Genomic DNA, 22,100 nt, shown 5'->3' with positions numbered 1-22,100 from the left:
TATAGTGCGAAAACCAAGAAAATGCTTATTTGGGCCCTTTTTGGCCCCTAATTCCTAAAATATTGGGACCAAAACTCCCAAAATCAATACCAGCCTTCCTTTTATGGTCATAAACCTTGTGTTAAAATTTCATAGATTTCTATTCACTTTTACTTAAGTAAGAGTGCGAAAACTAAAAGTATTCGGACGACGACGACGACGACGACGCCAACGTGATAGCAATATACGACGAAAAATTTTTCAAAATTTGCGGTCGTATAAAAAATTGAATCGTAATTTCCTGTCCATATGCACATCTACATAGTATAACCTTATTATCTTAAAAGGTTTCATGAAATTCTGTTGTGTAGTTTCAGAGGAGTTGTGATGACAAACTCTTGCAGTAGTACATTAAAGTAAATAAGTTCGAAGGGGCGTAACTCCTATAAAAAATATTGAATCATAATTTCCTGTCGATATCCACAAAAACATAATATGTCCTTTTCATCTAAAAAGGATTAGTGAAATTCTGTAATGAGGTTGGAGAGGAGTTGCGATGACAAGAAACAGGACTGACAGACTGAGGGACGGACTGAAGGAAAGACGGACGGAAGGGTCAAAATATTATACACTCCACACCCCGTTGTGTAGGGTATAATTACATGAATGGATTAAAAAAAATATTTTCAAAATAAAAATTCCTAATTATTTTAAAATAAAACAGATGCAAGACATTTTCTACTTAGTATGATGAAATGACAAGAATAGGCTGTATCTCGTAACAAGTAGCACATTTACAGGGTTGAACTACTTCATTATTGGTCTCGTAAATATATAAATAAATGATAATACAATAAAATGTCAATATCAACAATAAAACAAAAGCTGAACAATTCAGGTTTAAAAGTATTTTCAGATTTACTGACGATAATAAAATAATGTATATTTGTACAATAACAATAAAAAATAATCTTCAAGATATACCAGTAATGATCTAATAAAAAATGCTAACTGAAGTAAATTTTTGTAAACAATGTCAACAAACGAGGGTAAATAAGGGAAGAATTTCCAAAAATAACAACTTTAAAAATTTTTGCATTGTAACAGCAATGATAATGATGATGTTGCATAATAATTATTTCACACAAAACCTGTCTGTTATGAACAACTGTACCTCAAGTGAATGTATTTTAATGATATTCTTGAGCAAATAAATATATTGTATATAATATGTTCAATCTCAAATTGTTTTTTAATATTACTTGTAGTCTCTCATAAATTTTATAAGATTGGCACATACAATGTCAATTTAAGTTTTTTGAAATACATGCATGTTTTATGTACCTGTATGAATATTTCATTGTGTAAATATATGTAATTGTACGTGGTGAGACTATAATAAAATATTGAACCTTAAAAATCTACATCACTATTCAAACAATAGTTATTATCACATTGTTTAAATTGGGAATAACAATTGTGAAAATTGTCAGAATAAATGTAGCTTATCCTAACTTACACCATATACAATTATGATGAGAGTTGGTTAAATAATATGAGAACTACTCTATGATGATTAATGTTGACCTGAAATATATGCATGATTTGGCAGTGATGAAAAAAAATCTATAAATTAGAATTGTACTGTTCTTAGCAAATCATAACACACATTAATAAGTGTATATATACATTAAGTCATTAACATTAAAGTATTATAATAAAATATAATTTTTCATAAATATGGCACAATTATATTATTGCACAAATAAATAAATCATTTTTTCTAAATGCTTTATAAAACTTTATGAAATCAGCATATATCTTCCTAATGGTTTCTTTTTTAGAAATCTTTTATTTATGATATTTTTGCAAACCTTATTTGTCAAGTTTCAATGATCTGGGTGTGGCATAAAACTATTTAAATAATAAAAACAAACTTTGAAAAAAAAATATACAGTATATGTACCAATTATCAAATATAACAAGAAAGCAAGAGGCATACATGTATAACAACGTTAATACAATTTCAAGAGACATAACTAAGTACTTATTTGTTTACCCTAGGCTGACTGAATTCATAAAATTGAGAATGGAAATAGGGAATGTGTCAAAGTGACAACAACCCGACCAAATAAAAAAACAACAGCAGAAGGTCACCAACAGGTCTTCAATGTAGCGAGAAATTCCCGCACCCGGAGGCGTATTCTTTCACACACTACTTACTTCGACTTATATGACTTTTTTCTAAACAAGGGTTAAGGTTTAAGTTTCCTATTAAAATATTTCTTATTTTTAATCCCAATATGTTGCATAGCATATACACTAAATAGCATTCTCTAAATATACAAGATTGCTGTACCTCAAAATAAAATTAGAACAACATGCAATTATGTCAAAATGTATTAAAGCATACTAACTACAGTTTATTTCAATATAGACAAGTGCAAAACTCATGAATGAATTATGCAATTGGAACTTCCTACATATAATTGATATTGAAATCAGCTGATAATGTGTGCATTTCCCTCTAGGACCTTTACCCTTTAACCTTAAAACATGAAGATGATCGAGCATGATTACTTCTTCCTAGATCTAGCATTTTATACTACTTCTTAGAGCATGAAGAGCTAGATTTAAATAATATAACGAACATTTAGTTTTTCAAATATTAACATTATTATCCACAGGTGGTTTTTCTTCATCCATTTTCAATGGTTCCATTTCCACATTTAATTCCAGGTCCCTCTTTTCTCTCGCCCAATCTTGTAGCTCCCCACTACCAAATATTAAGTAAAACACAGCTCCAAAGGCATAAATAGCTGCAGCTATATAAAACACTTTCTGCCATTCATCTCGTGTCTGTGCCTAGAATTAAAATAAAATGTGAAGAATTAATGTTAAAGGGACATTGAATTATCAATAATCTACTCAGTAACAATCCACTAATGAATCAGGATGTAACTAATAATTGATAAAAGACATTTTTTTCTTAAAATCAAAACTTTCCTGTACATAAAAAAATATTTTGTTATCGGTTAATTATGTAATACAAATTCAATAAAATGCACAGGTTTAAAATCATATAATTTTAAAAATATGTAGTAAAATTAACAGTGTTATAGTTATTCAAATAATTATACATCTCTATCATACAACTTTATCTCAAATTCACTTTTTGTAGAATTTTCATCATTTAAAATTGCATGCTTCTTAGCACTGAGCCTGGATTAATTATTACATTATTCATATTTATTCCTTACCTCATTAGTGATAGCACCTACAACTGAAGGTGATATAAATCCAGTTACTGAAGCTATAGAGTTACTGATTCCAAACAATATACCAGCATAGGGTGGGGCTATATCCACATGATTGATAAGGAAGCCACTGTACTGGAACCCTGTCAGACTGACAGCAAGGATGAGCAATACTATAGCAAGAGTAGGAGTGGTACAGTCGACATATCCTAAACAAATCAACATTAGTGCTGGTACAATTTTACCTGAAATAAAAGCATGTACTTTATGGAACTATTGCAAAGCATTTTATTTGTGCAATAAGCATTTTTTTGGCTACATAACACAACAAAAACAAAACAAAAGAACTGCTACACCCTATTCTCTCTCCCACCCAAATCCCGTTCATATAAACAAATAACTTTTTAATTTTCATAATTTTCATTTCATGGTCCCCCAAGTCATAGAGGTTCTAGATTTGCCCTTTATGTCACAGATTTGTTTGGGGTCATGGAGTAGCAATCTAAATGTAACAAACAAAACATAAATGATTCATAATTTCTGTTCATTTTGTTTCAGAACGTTTCAGATTTATTGTGGCATCCCATAACCTGACCTTTTTTGTTTAGGGGCCAGCTGAATCTCACCTACAGGTGTGGGGTTTTCTTGCTGTGTTGTAGACCCACTTGTTGCCTTGGGCGGTTTTCTGCTCTTTGGTTTGATGGTTGTCTCTGACAAATTTCTGTTCTGTTTGAGTTTTCAATTCTAATCTATCAACATTTGTAACTTATCTATACATAACTTATCATTAAGTCATGTTTTCTTTCTTTCAAATGATCAACATATGTATACCACAGGCTAGCACACAATATTGACAGTAGAAGGACAACATTATATTTTTTCATTTTTTATCTACCATGTAGTAGTTTTTATGTGTTTTCTTTCAATGAAACTACACCAAATATCATTATTTTTACATTTATAAGCTTACCAAAAGAATCAAATATTTTTCTTGTCATAGTTGTATTCATAAAACGTCTTTCCCTGAAGAAATCTGCCATCCAACCAGCAATGTTAATCATTGCCCAGAAGGCTACATATGGTAAAGCTGAGTAAAGTCCATTCTAAAAAACACAATTGTTCAAACATGTAAAATGTACAAGAAATAGCATATAACATAATATCCTTCAAGGAAATCAATTTTATCAAAAGAGAAAAAGAGCCCCCTTTTTCTATGACACACATTTGATCAGTTCTTTTTGTCTAATTGTCGTCTTGATGGCTTTTAAATTGTATCACAACTGACAATGTTTACCTTATATACTTAGTGTTAGGAGTGTACACAAAGCATGTGATTCACTTTACATGTTCATGTTTTCAATGTGGTTTTTCTTGTATGCAGGTTAATGATAAATTTTTACTCTTGACATGCTTGCAAGACGTTGTAGAATTGCAAAAGATGGCCTTTATAAATACTTCACCATCAAGTATGGAATATTGGAAAATTATTTTGGGAATAATTCACTATTATGTATTTATAGAATAACTAATTGAAGAATTCAAATTGAGAAAAAAAATCAACAACTGACCAAACAACACATTAATTCACGAATGCTTGTAGCGCATGAGTTAATTATCAGTGTTGTTCGGTCACAAGTTGAATATATTTTTTGATATTTGAATTCTTAATTAGTTATTCTTTTTATAACATTGGGAAATGGCTTTTCTTTTTTTTAAAGAAATCAATGTAAAAACATGCAAGGAACTATATCTTTTTTCTATGTATTCACAATTTGTTTGATCTGTCTTTAACAATGTCTTGACTAGGACTATTGTTGCATGACGTCAGAGAGTGAAATAATCGTGTTTATTTCACATGTGAAATTATCAAGGTTTCTTTAACTGGGAAATCAATGTAATTCATTGCAACCAATGATATAAGTTAATATAATAAATGCTAACAGAAATAATATCCAGTTTCAAAACTTCATAAAATTTCAAAGATTGATCAGATAATTTGGCGTAACTTACAGAGGTAATATTGAATCATAATATCCATGCATGTAAGCTAATCTTAACTTTGGGTAAACTTACTGATGTTATATCCAGTTTTAAGACTTCACTCATGTATGTTGGTATATTTGTTAGTAATGTGTAGGCTCCCCAGTCAGATGTTATATTAGATACAACTATTGCTAGAACTGGTAGTGATGTCAGTATACTCTTCCATGGGACATCTAAGTCCTAAAAACACAAATCCATCTTTTATAAAAATGTTAGCACATGAGTCATTGGAAAAACAGAAGTAAATTGAAAAAAAAAGTGAACATATAAAACTACCCATTAAAATAATTGCAACTCCGGTGAAGTTTCTGTTTTTTTCTTTTATCTAACAACTAAATTACTACATTCATTGCACAAGCGTTTGTTCTCTCATTATTCCAGGGCTTGTGTTTTCTAGAATGATTTCCTTGATGGACGGTAACTGCTTTCAAGGAAGTTACAGCATCAAAATTCCAAAAGGGAGAGTTAAAGTAATTCCATCTAAAGGTTTATGTCATTATGATTTTGTAGACTGTATGAAATATCTGTTTCAAAGATGACCAGGAATATTTCTACTTGTTCACAAGCATGTTCTTTTTCCCTTGAATTGTGACATCCACTGGATGAAACCTATCACATATTTTACTTGCAATGAGTAACAAGACAGGTGCTAAACTTGGAGCAAGACCTGCTTTCTGAGCACTTGAGTATACTGGTAGCCCTGGATTTGGTGGGTTTTGTGTTGCCCTTTCTGAGCACTTGAGTATACTGGTACCCGTGGATCTGGTGGGTTTTGTGTTGCTCAGTCTTCAGTTTTCTGTGTATTGTTTTAGTTATATATTTATTGGTGTAAATGCTAATGATTTTTTTTTTTATCTTACTTTGCCTGTTTCAGCATGACGACTTTCTGCCAAGGACATTACAATATATTCCTGCTCAATCTTAGAAATTCTTTTATGCTCCATTGGATTATCACTGACTAGAAGCATCCACAGCACAAACCAGACAAAATTAACTGTGCCTGAAATTACATACAAATATTTTTCTAACCAGCAATACTGACAGATAATTCTGACTACTTTTTACTGATTTCCCTCCCTTTAATTACATGAGTACATGCATATTTTAATGCCAACTATTCAAGTTCAAGCAACCTCATTAGAATAACTTTTTTTTCAGAATTGCTAAGTGTTGTAATATTGATACCATTGAACTACATGATATAGAAAAAAAATCAGGACGTTTGTATGTATACATATATAATATAGATGTTAATGAAATAAAATAACTTGCATTTACATCACCTTTGTTTATCAGTATTTTAATCATAATATAATATCAAGGATTTGCTTTAGTGAATTTACCTTCAATGGTTCATGCAAAATTAATATCAAGTAAACAATCTATTTAACCTTATTTTGTTTCGGAAGGATTTATACCTTATCATTTTATAATTCAAAAAAAAAAAAATTTCTATTGTTAAGTAAGAACAAATTAACAAGACACTAGAATAAAAACTCACCCAATACATAAAAGATTGACGGCCAGCCTCCTGCAAATCCATATTTACATAAAACAGCAGCTAATGGAAAGGTTATCACATTACCAACTTGTGCTCCTGTAAAATAAAGGTTACAATCAAACCATTAATACAATTCTAAATGTATGTACTGGTATATAAATAAACTCATCATAGATACCAGAATTGAAATTTTGTATTTGCGCCAGACTTGTGCTGCATCTACAAAATTACTTGTACCTTAAATGACAGAGAATAAGGTAAAATTGTCATCTCTCTTTTAAGCACTATAGACATTAATAAAAGAAGAATGTGTCTCAGAATGTTTCTAGACCTTTGGAACCTAAAACTACATGTACAAATGATTATTTTTTTTAGATTTCCTAAAATTTGTAAAATTATGAGAGAAAAACTTTGTAACAAAACAATCTCATCTTGATTGAAGCCTGAATTCTCATATTTTGAATTGTTTGAAAATTTTAAGAAATGCACTATTTTTTCTTGCAATTATAACAAATTCATGTGATACAATGTAATGGTAAAGTTTGGATAAGACAAAAATTTAGTTTTCTGTGTGGTTCCTGCTACAATTGTGTACCAGTAAATTTTAACATTTTAGTTGATATATATTATATGATTTAGGTAAATCTATTGAAGAGAAATAAATATATATATAATACTATACCTAGAACTATACTATCCAATGAAGAGGGAGATTTTATTACATTATACCTGCATAAGTAAAAGCTGTTAGTTTACTTCTTTCCATTGGTGGTGCCCAGTTCCCCCACAAAGCATGCATGGCTGGAAATACTGCTCCCTATAATACAGACATTCAATATAAAACTTTACAAAAAACAGACTACATTGGTGATGCCCAGTTACCCCACAAAGCATGCATGGCTGGAAATACTGCTCCCTATAATACAGACATTCATTATAAAACTTTACAAAACAACAGACTACATTGGTGATGCCCAGTTACCCCACAAAGCATGCATGGCTGGAAATACTGCTCCCTTTAATACAGACATTCATTATAAAACTTTACAAAAAACAGACTACATTGGTGGTGCCCAGTTACCCCACAAAGCATGCATGGCTGGAAATACTGCTCCCTTTAATACAGACATTCATTATAAAACTTTACAAAAAACAGACTACATTGGTGGTGCCCAGTTCCCCCACAAAGCATGCATGGCTGGAAATACTGCTCCCTATAATACAGACATTCAATATAAAACTTTACAAAAAACAGACTACATTGGTGATGCCCAGTTACCCCACAAAGCATGCATGGCTGGAAATACCGCTCCCTATAATACAGACATTCATTAAAAAACTTTACAAAAAATAAACAGAATGCATATATAATGAGGGCATTTTTTTCTAAATAATGTATTTCAATATCATATGAAAGTCTGGACATAATAGAAGTTGCTGTTCTACATGTAACTGTCCAATACTATTACATGATTAAAGTGATATTATTCCAAATGAGCAAACAAAAGTCTATTTAATTCTTTTTAGGTAAAATTAATTGACATTGTATTTTTACTTTCTTATTGCCTAACAACCGAAAGAATAGGCTTATTTAACTCTATACTCCAATAAATCTTGCTACATGAACTTTTATGTGTATAACTTATGAGTGTGTAAAATGAAATATTGAAATTTAATGTAATAAAATTTGAAATCAAGGAATAGATCTCTCTCATGCAAAGCTCTGGTTCTTTGAATAGATTTGACTTATCTAAAGGCACATCTTGTGAAGTAAAATAAGAACTGTTAACGCTATTGAAAATAAATGAGGAATGGGTCCATGGGACACAGATGATGCCCCTGCTAACTCTAAAACAGTTACAGTGAAACCACCAGAATTAAAATTTGATCTGTTTTTGTGGTAACAAGCATTGTGTTTAAGTTTCATAACATTTGGTTGCGTCAATTAAGTTAAAGAACGGAAATGAAAAATTGAGCATAACTCTAGAATCGTTCAGGTGACGCCACCAAAATTCAAACTTAATCTTTTGTTTTGTGGCAATAAACATTCATTTGGATGAGGGATACTAAAGTAAGAGAATGGAAACCCAATTCGGGACGTATGTACGCATGGATTGACAAGGGTAAAACTTAATGCCCCCATTGCTACAACAGGGGCATAAAAAAACTTGATACAGGAAAACATTACCATTGCAGTAAAAAAATGATCTCTGTATTTTGAAATCTACAATGTTAACTGCATCTCCTTAACATAAAAAATACTTACTGAAGAAAACCCAACAAGAATTCTAAGTACAATTAGCAGTGTACCAGAACGATTCACATTTGCTGCTAATGGAGTGAAAAATGTGGCTATTGTGGCCATACACATACTCCATCCAAATACTCTTTTGCCACCAAATTTTGTGGCCAGCCAGCCACCAGGTATCTGAGTAGCTAGGTATCCCCAGAAAAAAGCCCCAAGAATAAATCCTTGTACTGTTTTATCCCAAATATATTCACCATCCTGAAATGGAAAGAGAAACTTTTATTTTTTACCCATTACAGTTGGTTTCAATTTTTATTCCTATTATTCATGCTATTATTTTCTTTATTATAGCGAACCAAATGAAAGTTTTCCACAGAGTCGTCTGCTCTTTACCAAGGTATTTAAACTTTTGCAAGTTTACCTGTCCCATTGAATCAATACAATAGCTATTGTTATCTGTGTAGTTTATTCACTTGGACATTTAAATTTCTTCCAGGAGAAATCTATCACTCATTGATTAATTTGCCTAACCAAAAAAATATCTTCTTTGTTGATTGAAATACATGTATAAACTCATATTATAATTAACTGCATGTGATACAGTATTTATTCAATATCAATAATATATATTCAATCTGTTCAATATAAGCACTGATTTAATTATAAAAAGTTTATTTCTGATTTTTTTTAAGTACTGCATGCATTTATGTTTTAAAGAATCTGCATGTTTTTCATGGTTTTTCAGTTATAAAGAATACATTTATGAAGACCTTTATTTAAACATTATCATTTTAAGTTTTTATTTGTGAACAGACTAAAAAATAGCAAATTTTAATAGGTAAAATGTTGAAATTTGATCAGATATCAACTATTAATTTTTAAATCAGTGTTTGTGTAAAGCAAAATTGTATCTGGGTGAAATTTGATCCGGAGGAAAAAATGTCACATTAGTTGTTGTCATTTTTTTATCCAGAGGAAAATAAAAATATTTCCCTGGGATATTTTTTCCTTTGCCGTGAAATTCTATCTGGGTAGTTAACTTATTGAATAGTTATTAGAAAAAACTTATCCTTTACAAATACTATGAAATAATAATAGTGTATTTGAATTAAACCTATTTTGTAAAAAAAAAAACAGTTTATATTAAATCATAAAATGGGAATTATTTCACAATTTATCATTGAAAAAATTCAAGTAAATATCATTCTTTTAAAAAGAAAATTATCATTAAACATAAGAAAGAAAACCAGAAATACTTTCAAAGATTGAAATTGTGAAATAATATCATGATTAAATAAGGTAAGTGAAATACAAGTAAAAGTGAGTTGTTTTCAGATCTCAGTACACATATAAATTAAAATGTAAAGGTAGAAATATAGTTGCATTACTACTATTCACAGTAATGGAAGAATTTGATTATGATAATATTTTTTTACTATATAAATAGTCTAGGGACAAAGATGTTTTTGTTGATTATATGGAAATCAGACAAATTATAGCATAACATTATATTGGAACAAAAGCAATTTTAACACCTGGATAGAATTTACCTGTGAAATGTTATATGTCTTATTAAAAATTCATGTTGTAAGTCATATTGTTATATTATATTATATATAAATATACTAAATAAATAAATGATTTGGAAAATACGTTGAAGGTATAAAAAGTCATGAGAATTCCGAATGCAATAAGGTTCTATCCGGGCACTCTGGTTCTAAACCCTGGTTCCATCTGGGTTGTTTGGTTCTGAACCTTGGTTCTTTGGTTCGAAACCATGGTAACAGGTTCAACATCCGGGTTGTTTGGTTATAGCAACCCGAATTCCTGGTTCCATCTGGGTTCTTTTCTAGATTATTCTAATGTTCCCGTTGAACTTGAAGAAGATAACCACAAGTATCCGAATAAAAAGGTAAAGTAGGTCAAAGACGCTAAAATTGTTTTATAACATTAAACATTTCAGGATCGACGGTAAAGAAGCTGTAAGGTATTTATTTTCTCATTCTAATGATTAGGAAACTAGATAAAAATAAAGCATCGTTTAGATTTTAAAAATAAATCGAAATGGTTCATTATATCGAACATTATTTTATTTAATTCAGTCGTTCTGTTTTTTTATTTATTTCCTTTAATATTTCTAGACGTTTTAAAACAACAAAATTTGGAACCTCGAGTTCATCCGTCACCGGAAAAAACTCGTCAATTATACGCGCCTTTATCATCGTCATTTGTGCGTTTAGGGGCGCCGTCACTTCCCTTCCAATGTTGAGCGAGTGGTTGGAAAACTATAATTCTATATTGTACGAATTATTCGGCAAATTGAATTCTCAAAATTGACAATCAACACTGCTGTCATTAGGGAATTGTCAGTAAGTACCTACAGAGCAACCATTATTTCTAGTTTATCCTGCATAAAGACGATCACTAAGACGCTTGATGAACGTAAATAGTGCAGGGATACAGGCGAGCCCCTCTGTCTGGTAAATGACGTCACAAAGGCGTGTATAGTTGACGAGTTTTTGCCGGTGACAGATGAACTCGAAAGTGGTCTATTGGCCAACGATATATGCATCTAGCCACTTCACCAGTTGACGACTTGCATATATATTTAAATGCACATTTAAAGTTCGAATGCATTTTATTTAATAGTTGCTTTGTAATAATATCAGATTTGATAGAAATACGTGTGAAGTTTACAATATGTAACAAATCGTTTTGTTCAAAACGGAATCTTAAAAGACATATAAAAAGAAAGTGATGATCAATTTAAGTTTAATTGAAAAATAAGTTATAAAATATAACAAAAATGTATATGTACAATAAATTTGTCAAATTTTATACTACTTGTGAAATTAAGGCATGCATATAATCATTATAGGCCAAAAAGAATCAAATCAAAATGAAGATTGCATATTTTTATAATAAAATTGTGTGTGTGTGCACGTGTGTGTTAATGACAGTGCTGGTGGAATACGTAGCACCAGCACACTAGTCAGAACTTCTGTGTTGGTACCATAGAAAAGGAACATAAACTGCGGAGTTACTCTAGTCCGTTCGTCCCGAACGTCCAAAATAAAAAGGTTCCGTTGTTTTAACTTTAGTGGCCTCAACCAAATACTACAAAACTTATACACAAAATAAAAAGAAGATGTGTCATGAGTGCCAATAAGAACACTCCACAAAAGACTAAATGATACGGAAATTAAAAGCTATAAGTCACCCTACGGCCTTCGACAATGAGCTAAGTCCGTACCGCATAGTCAGTTATAAAAAGCACCGAGAAAAGAAACGGACAAATTATGTACAAAAATGAACAAAAACAAATATGTAACACATAAACAAACGACAGTTCATGAATTAGAGTCTTCAGACTTGGGACAGGTACATACAAACAGAATGCGGCGGATTAAACATGCTAGCAGGATCCCCACCCTTCACCTCATGTGGCATGACCGCCAAAGAAGAACTCTCCACAAGAGACCAGGTAACACAGAAATTAACAACTATATGTCACCATACGGCTTTCAACAATGAGCAAATAGGTATAGAAGATGTTGTATGAGTGCCAATGAGACAAATCTCTATATCCAAATAACAATTTATAAAAGTAAACCATTATAGGTCAATGTACGGCCTTCATACGGAGCCTTGGCTCTCACCGAACCACAAACTATAAAGGGCCCCAAAACTACTAGTGTATAACAATTAAATGGAGAAAACCAACGGTATAATCTAAATAAAAAAACGAGAAACGAGAAAAACGTATAAATTTCACAAACAAACGATAACTACTGTACATCAGATTCCTGACTTAGGACAGGTGCAAACATTTGCAGCCGGATGAAACATTATTATAACATCACAACATAGAAAAAAACACAATAAAACGAAATTCAAACGATGGCACATGCATACTAAATAGGGCGGGGTTGAACATGTTAGCGGGGTCTTCACCATCTCCCTAACCTGGGACAATGGTTATTTCCACATACAAAAAAATGAATTTGAAATTTGATAGCGTCACTTTTACCGTTCAAGAGTTATCATGTTCCTTTAAAAACATAGAAAATGCTGAATTTGCGTTTTCTTTCTTTTAAATAAGTTTGTTTCTATATGTTGAGTTTACTTGTGTCTTCTTTTCACAAGCAGGGGCATCTGTGGCCCATAGACATATTGTACATTTATTTCAGTAAACGGTTTATTTACTTCCTTTGGCTTCTACTTCCATTAGAATTAACTTGCATATTTTTTTTAGGATTGCGGTGCAGTTTGATAACAGACAGTGACCAGCATAAAAAAGTGTTTCACTAGATTGAGCTCTTTGTCTAAGTGTACTTTAAAGGTTCTTCGCACTGAGTTCAGTTTATTGATATGCGAATACCTTCATGTGATTTTTAAGATGCTTAAACAGACTATCCATATCAACATGTCCATCAAATGAAATCCAAGGTAAAATGATTGAACCATTTTGAATTATCAATCTATCACAACTTGCAGCACATGGTGCTACTAGAGCAGTAAATATTCTTTCTAATTTTCACAGCAATAAAAAGATTTAGTTTTCATTTGATCAAAACATTCTTCATATCAAAAATTGAGAATGGAAATTTGAAATGTGTTTAAGAGACAGTAACATGACAAAAAAGCAAAAAGCAGTCAAAGGTCACCAATGGGTTTTTAACAAAGTGAGAAAATCCCTCGCCCGGCGGCGGACTTCAGATGGCCCCTTAACAAAATGTGTACTAGTCAGTGATTTAGCTAGCGCTCGTCACTTTCGTATTTTACGAAAAGGTTTTCGAAATGACGAAAAGATTTCATATCAATTTCGTCACTTAAATTTGGAAAGTGTAAAAGTATTTACACATCAAATTACTTGAATTCTACCTGTCTTTATGATTCTGACAAGTTTATGGCCCTCAGGTAATTAACGTTTACCAAAGGTGTTAAAAGTTGTGATGACAAGTAATCCGCTTATCGCCAATCAGATGGGTCACTAATCCCTTAATTATCATTATAAAACCTCATAAATGACCATCATAATAATCTATTTAAGTTAAATCAGTCAGTCAGCATTTCATTTTAATCATTTCTCACAGTTCAGTCGTATTTTCGTCATTTGAACAAGATTGATAAACTTCCCGGACATTTCAACTTTATTTAAATTTCAATATTTCCCTTAGGATTATAATTTGCAGTTTGCTTGTCGTAGATTCGTCATTTCAACGTATTTTCGTCATACTTTATATAAATATATTCATCAAAAACTTTCGACAACTTCGATTAAAAAGAATGAACTTTATTCAAAACGTAAATATTTTCACTTGCAAACAGGTGCTTCCTGTTCAATGCATTGCGCATGCGTAAAAGTTCGTAGATGAATCCGGTTTTATTCTAAAATTATTATTCAATTGTCACTTCCCGTTTTCATTTCATTTCGTTTAAAAATCGAAAGTAAACGTGATCTACAGTCTACAGTCATTAGAATTGTCCCATTAAGTATAGATGCAGATCCTTCTATCCAATATTAAAGAAATTGATTCCAAATAGATATTAAAACGTATTTTCAAGGATATAAATGATTGTGAAGTGAAAAAGTCGTTACAAGTTCATTTGTGCAGTGGTTAAAAATAAAGGCACCCAACTTTTGTTGATAAGGGGTGTGCCCTGAAAATAACTGAAGTGAAGTTTTGACCATATTACCAGATCCCTGTTCTTATCTTCATATCTTAGCATCACATCAGTCAATTCATTCAATATTGCAAATAACTGCCTACATTAGCAATCCTAAAGTCTTCAAAGATCCTAGACTAGTCCTTGAAGGACTTGGACATATATGTATAGCTAGTTTGATAAACATCCTAGATCCCTTGCTTTATAAAAAAATAAGGCTGATTTTTATCACGCGCAAAAGTGACTAAAGCCCTCAAAATCCTAGCTAAAACCCTGCTAGTTCAAACTCCAATACATAAAACCGATCTCACAATTAAAAATATACAAATATATCTAAATATTTAATATAGATATAAAAATATTAGATATGAGTGCAATCAGACGATTCTCCATATACTTCAAACAGAATATACAAGTTGTACAATGAGGGCAAAGGTTAAGATCATATAAAGTTTCTCGTGCCACAAGACTCACCATCTTATGACAATACATCTTCATGCTACATATTCAGAAGCAAGGTCAATTTAGAATTATACTTCTAGGTCAGGGTAATATACAAAGGAACACACTGTATCATGATGATACACCTACACTGCATAGGTCAAGAGTCAAAAAGTCATAGTCTGGTCAGGAGTTCCATGCCAAAAAAAAAACACAAAGCAGTCCTGCACGAAATTTCATAACGTATCAATGTCTCATGGCATAATGCACTACACATGCCGAATACAGCAAAAATAGGTCAGGGACAGAAACAGAAGACATGTATCTAAACTCAATAGAACAGTACTTGTATTTCAGGTCACTATATGCAAGTGCCTTCAACATAGAATATAAACTCTCGCAACAATTCAAATTAAAACGTCTTTCACAAAAGTTTGATTAGTATTTTTTGCAACGATTACTTTACCACTGTTAATCGAAAATCGGATCTTAAAACTAGGGTTTACCATTAATTTCTAACCTTACCATGTGATATCACTATGGTAAACTGATAGAAACACTTGATGCAGTCATGAAATTGAATATTTGCAATAGAACGACGAGAACAATACAAGACAGAGTAAGTAACAAATGAAAGTAATTATACATACGAACTTTTTATCACAATGCACAAACTAGGAACCGTAGTTTTCATTCATTTTATTCATTTAAAATGTACGCTCTCGTTAAGCAATGGATATTAACGCTGTATATTTATATAAACGATCAATCTTGTAAATGAATAAATAAAAAATAAGATTCAAGGAAAAATTTCACTTTGAAATAGATTCAGGATTATATTACATTAATATCTTTAAAATATAAATTGTTCATAATTACCTCCCTTTGATAAATTATGCAAATTTGTTATACCTTTGTGAAACATTTTATAATTAAAGTCAGGTATATATTGATTGCGAGTAACTTACATACTAGTAAATGGGACTTTATTTCACAAGGTTCTGTGAAATATGATACGGCAAATATATACCGGTACATACTATCCGCATAACGCAGATAGATTTTCACTCCTCTGGAAAAATTCTACCTGTGAAATACCATGCCTGGAAAAAAATTACTGTGACAAATTATCCTCAGGATAAAATATCACAGAGGAAGAAATAAACCGTTATATTTATACCAAACAAATTGAAAATGTGTTATTGATTGAATAAATACAACATCACATGCAGTTTTATAATTACTTATTTGTACATGTATTTCCATCATTGACAGTTCAATTTTTTGTTCAGGTAAATTAATCAGTGACTGATAGATTTCTCTGGCAAGAAATTTAAAGGTCCCATTGAATAAACTAAACAGAGAACAAAAGATGTTGTATTTGTTAGATGGGACAATTGAACTTACAAAAGTTTAAATGGACAGGTAACTTGCAGGTGAATCTGTGGAAAACTATGATAGGCTTCGCAATAAAAATTTAAAAGGTTTTTTATAATTTTTTCTTTTCAACTTTTAATTCTAAAGAATTGTTCAATACATATAATTGTACTTACCTCAAAGTTACTGGTACCTGTAGTATTAAGACCAAAGCCACATCCAACCTCAGCCTTTGATACATTTCCGTTTTGGTCTTGGGTGTTTGTCTGTATGGCTGTTCTGTTTACCATACACACAATGGCAACACTCATGTTCACACGTAAGGCATATACATTGATAAATCCAAAGAACCCCATAATAGCCAGACCAAGGCGACTGGATGTCCACCATGGTACTAAAATAAAACATATCTTTTCATTAGAAATTGTAGAAAGGTAATACAATAAATTTAAATTCCACCAATAAATCAACGGAATATTACATGTACTATAAAATAACCAAAGGTATTAAAAGATTTTCAATGTATGTTTTAATTTGTAATAAAATATACAATTTTGTAGTATATCAACACCAAATTGGCAAAACACTAAAATTCATACCAACAGCCATTATGACACTACCAATGGTTCTTTTTCTTAAAATTCTGATCAAAGGAACATGGTTTTCATGATTTTGGGCAAAAATATATTGTGAAAAAATACTGACGATCACAGACTGCATTTTGTCATAATAGCAGTATCAGTTTTGTCTTTTAGATTTGTCAGAACCCTTAGATATAGTTGAAAAAATGCCAACATGATGTGGTTAACAGATCTAGACTACCAGAGCTAATCACCCTCATAATAAACACCCCAACACAGAATTGGAATGTTTCATTATATTTTGCGTTCATAGACCACATGATACCTGAAATGGAACTGGAGTCATGTTATATCATAACAAAATAGCTACTTTGCACTGTATCTGCTTCCCAATGTTGTAGGATATAACCAACAAACAAATTGCAACATTGTTTGAAACACAAGACTGACTTGGCATTTGATTTAGACGAATTTGATTGTGAGGTCCCTCAATGCTAACATCCTGGTGTATATCACAAGGCAATCAGATGCAAACTTTGCTGTGTGAGACACTAGAGTAGATGCTGTTAGCCCAGTGCTGTATTCTTCTGTGAATAATATTTTTAGGATTATGTACATGTAGACAATGCAGGTAACAAGTGCTATTGCAAAGTAGCACTATTTATGAAAACATATAATATGAATAAAGATAGGTGTGAATATTGACAAAGTAAACGAGAAGACCCAAAGATAGATTTTGGACAATTTTGAGTAAATTCTGTGTGTTCCATATACATGATTTACATTATTCAAAAGTGAATAGTTTTGCATTCATGAATTGTCTAAGTCCTATCACATTAGCATCTCTGTCACTCCTGTAAACCAAGATGACTGAAAACTGAAACAATATCCTTTTCTGTATGAAATGGTACTAAAAAAATGTGCAGATAAGCATGCACATTGTACAACATTTAAGTCTAGCTACTCCATTGTTTCCTGTCTAAAGAGCTATTTTTATTCCATATATTAGTAGGTTTTTCTATATTAATGGGATTTTGAATAAATAAGCATATTCACCTGCGGAAAAAGGATATTCACCGTGCAAAACGTCACATGCTTTTACGTGTATAATTTTGGTAAAAAAACGTTTGATGTACAATTGGTTTTGGTAAATATTTTCCATTACATTAATTTCTCTCGGAATATGGAATAAAACATTTACTGTCTTTTGTTTCGGCAAATATGTGGTTTTATTGACATTTGGCCTCATTGAATATCAGTTTTTCAAAAGTCAATAAAACCACACATTTACCTCACCAAAAGACAGTAATTGTATAATATAATGCACTTTGCCTAGAAAAAAGCATTTTGTAAAAATTTACCAAAACTTAACAAATTTATGAAAATTGTTAAAAATTGACTTAAAAGGGCAATAACTCCTTGAGGGGTCAATTGACCATTTTGGTCATCATGACTTTTTGTAGGTCTTACTTTGCTGTACATTATTTCTGATTACAGTTTATCTCTATCTGTAATTATATTCAAGATAATAACCAAAACGTCAAAATTTCCTTAATATTATCAATTCAGGTGCAGCAATCCAACAACCAGTTGTCAGATTCATCTAAAAATTTCAGGGCAGATAGATCTTTACTTGATAAACAATGTAACCCCTGTGTCAGATTTGCTCTAAATGCTTTGGTTTCAGAGTTATAAGCTAAAATCTACATTTTTACCCCTATATTCTATTTTTAGCCATGGCGGCCATCTTGGTTGGCTGGCAGGGTCACCGGACACATTTTTTAAACTAGATACCCCAATTATGATTGTGGCCAAGTTTGGTTAAATTTAGCCCAGTAGTTTCAGAGGAGAAGATTGGTAAGTAGTTCACCTATGGATATTTTTTTCTTACTTTTTCTGTAGACTTAGTTCTGATTTTTTATTACCATGTATTGTCAAGCTTGGTTACTCATAATTGTTTCTCAGTCACTCAATGAACTATGTTGTTCCATACTAAAGCTGCTGACATTGTTTGTTTACATTCAAATTCCAACGGCTTCAAAATCATGTGATGCATTGAATCTTTCTACCTACTGTTGAAACATTTATTTTTGTGGGGTTAAATTTTGTGGTTTTGTCTCTCCATAAGATTTCATGGGGATTTAATTTTGTGGTTTCCTTTTGTGTAAGTGGTATTATATGGAAGTTAAATATTCGTGGAGGTTTTAATTTCGTGGATATATTCTTTCCATGAAATAAACGAAATTAAATCCTCCACGAACATTTCTGTTTTTACAGTATTCAAATTGCACTATTGTCAATTAGGTGATTTTTTTCAGTCTAAGTCGATTGTATTATTTGTTTGTGTGATATTGCTTTGAAATAGTTTGCTATAATTTCGGGGTTTATTCAACAGGAAACCTCACTGTTAGGCTTGACATTCAATCTCAATGGAATTTTGTATGAATATCTAACTATCGTCATGATGGTTAAAATATTGATCTTTTTAAATTGAATCATTTTTTTTTAAATAAATGTCAATCGTTTTTTATTAACCTACTCTATATTCCTGAAAAAAAAATATGGCATGAACATCATTTTTTTATACAGTTTTCCTTTCATTTTGAATGGAGGGATTTTTGCAGGAAAACTGCATAAGAAGTAAGATGCTTGTTGTTTTGAAATTCATAAAAATATGATTTGCTTGACATTGCCTGCCACAAGATTGATGAAGCTGAATGGAATGTACACAAAGCAATGGAGGCTGGAAGTGGGATTTTGTGAAGTTCTGAAATGTTTTTAGGCATTCAGAAGTCAGGTTTGAAATGGTCAAAAGAAAACTTGCATTTTTGAGCAATAATTTAGAATAACAATGAAAACATATCTTTCGAATTGTTTTTTTATTCAAAAGAGTAGAAAAAACGTATTCTGCACTCATTTTGTTTACTGATATAGAATGGTAGTGACGTCAATGCATAGTTTCCCCGTGTGATAAGTTCAAACACATATACCGAACGAATCAACAAGATGACTGATTTTAGACAGATGCATGTCGACTCATACTTTCATCAACTCATACTCAACCATCTCGAACCCTTTTTTTACCAACTGGTTCTTCTACCAAATCGTACCCAATATTTTTAAACATTATAATGACTCATTTTTTATTATTTTGTAGTTGATCTACTGATAGGATTTATATCTAAAAAAAATCATCAAGTGTCACAGTGTGCTCGATCTGTAGAATATTTGAAAAGTATATTTTTTACTGAATATTGCGATGGACATGTCTTTATTCGTGTTAGTAGAAAATATTTTAACATTATAATGCTTCATATTTTATTAGATCTTCTCTTAGGTTTTATATTAAATCAAATCTTCAAGTGTGCTTGTCGATCCATAGAATATTTGAAAAGGATATTTTTTACTGAATATTGCGATGGATATGTCTTGTTTCATATATTATATATATATAATGAATACCTTTCTAATCCTTTTGAAACCATAAAGCAATAAAGCTTATAACCAATAACAGATAAGAATAACAATACATTAAATCATTCGATTTGTGTGAATAAAATTTCATTTGAGAACTGTTCATCACAAAATGTTTACATGTTCAATAAATGTTCAATATATTTACTTTTTCAAATAATCAAACAATTTCATATAATCAAAAATTTTATAGTGGGTCTCATTGGGGTCTAAGCCTGACTCCTGAAAGTCAAATTATTATGTTGTGAAAACGGGAAATGAAGGCTAGCGTGTACGAGAATTGCTTATGTACATATAGTGTAAGCGGGATACAGGAATCTGACAAAACATTAAGTGGGATCTGGGATCAGAACCCCCCAATGAGATACACTCTATAGATAAGGACTTATGATTATATAGTCCAAATAATTATGACGTCTGGCAAGGCTATTTTAATTTTTTTCTGGGACGCCTTCCTACGTAGGAAAAAATATAAAAATAGCCTTGCCAACTGTCATAATTATTTGGACTAATGATTATAATGATTAGCATTTGATAAGCTAAATGATATATTTAAAACAATTGAATTATGATTGCATCTTATGAAAGTTTTTTTTATCAATTTGCTGCTATATAATGATATGTTAAAGAAAGTTACAACAACTATGTATATAAATAATATCAAATAAATCATGGGTAAGAGTTGGTAAAAGTCATGAAAGTAGGGTACGAGTTGGCAAAGGTACGAGTTGACGTCGTGTACCCTTTTTAGACTACGGTAGGCTTCATCAGTGAAAAATCACACAAGTGACGAATTCTTTTGGCCATGAACTGTTATGGATGATAGTCCTCATAATTTTTTTTCCAAATGTATACATAAGTTATTTTCAGTCCATTTTAATTTTGTATATTTGTGCCCATTTGTTATGATGAACTTTTATTTTGTTGACAAGTAGTCCAAATAATTATGACGTCTTGAAAGGCTATCATAATTGTTTTCTTTGACGCCTCACTTCGTTGATGTAAGGCGTCAAAGAAAAAAATTATAATAGCCTTTCAAGACGTCATAATTATTTGGACTAGTTGACAAGTTGTCACTTTTGACAAGTTATTCATCTTGTTGATTTACACAATATTTCTTACCTGATGTGGGGTCAATTGTGGGTTCTGACAGGTTATATTGTGCTTTGGTCATCTTTTTCTACCACCCGATCGAACTTGTTTCAAAAAAACATTTAGGTACCAAAAAAATAACTGCAACGTGGGTATGTTGATGATGCAACTACAAACTTCTTCTTGTCTCCGTATGAGCCTCCTTTAAATAGGAGCACCACCATAGTTATGGCGTATAAAGGAGGACATTTGGAGCCTGTATCGGTACAGATTAATGTGAGCATTCAAACAGCATTCGTAAAGGGAAAACCTCGAAACAATCCGAACAAAACCAATTAACCTGGGAACCTGAGATATATCACTCACACAAAATAGGGATTAATCTACGGTACCAGGCTAAAAATGTATGGCGTGCAGTTTTATCAAAATTATTTCCA

General features: G+C 31.5%; 1 protein-coding gene across 2 annotated transcripts; it reads right to left on the bottom strand.

Moving 5' to 3' along the window:
• Window positions 1-265: 265 nt before the first annotated feature.
• LOC134714643 (sialin-like) lies at window positions 266-21,834 on the bottom strand. Of its 2 annotated transcripts, none has more exons than XM_063576060.1 (10): window positions 21,694-21,834; window positions 16,693-16,910; window positions 9,047-9,286; window positions 7,510-7,597; window positions 6,781-6,876; window positions 6,140-6,279; window positions 5,310-5,459; window positions 4,207-4,339; window positions 3,240-3,481; window positions 266-2,844 (listed from the first exon to the last, which is right to left on the bottom strand). In XM_063576060.1, the coding sequence occupies exons 1-10, from the start codon at window positions 21,743-21,745 to the stop codon at window positions 2,641-2,643; spliced, it is 1,563 nt and encodes a 520-aa protein (XP_063432130.1). In that variant the 5' UTR covers window positions 21,746-21,834; the 3' UTR covers window positions 266-2,640. The 2 variants fall into 2 exon arrangements, with proteins under 2 accessions (XP_063432130.1, XP_063432131.1); XM_063576061.1 differs by lacking the exon at window positions 21,694-21,834 and adding an exon at window positions 17,423-18,338.
• Window positions 21,835-22,100: the final 266 nt, after the last annotated feature.

Source organism: Mytilus trossulus, chromosome 4 (assembly GCF_036588685.1).
Source record: "Mytilus trossulus isolate FHL-02 chromosome 4, PNRI_Mtr1.1.1.hap1, whole genome shotgun sequence".
Classification (NCBI taxonomy): domain Eukaryota; kingdom Metazoa; phylum Mollusca; class Bivalvia; order Mytilida; family Mytilidae; genus Mytilus; species Mytilus trossulus.
This window is presented reverse-complemented; position numbering and strand designations above follow the sequence as displayed.

Bases quoted from the DNA above. Each gene is read 5' to 3' on its own strand.
- LOC134714643 (XM_063576060.1), bottom strand. From the start codon at position 21,745: ATGACCAAAGCACAATATAACCTGTCAGAACCCACAATTGACCCCACA. The intron at 7,598-9,046 runs GTAAGTATTTTT...TCTGTATTATAG, and splicing joins TTCTTGTTGGGTTTTCTTCA to GGAGCAGTATTTCCAGCCAT. The intron at 2,845-3,239 runs GTAAGGAATAAA...TTTTAATTCTAG, and splicing joins TAGGTGCTATCACTAATGAG to GCACAGACACGAGATGAATG.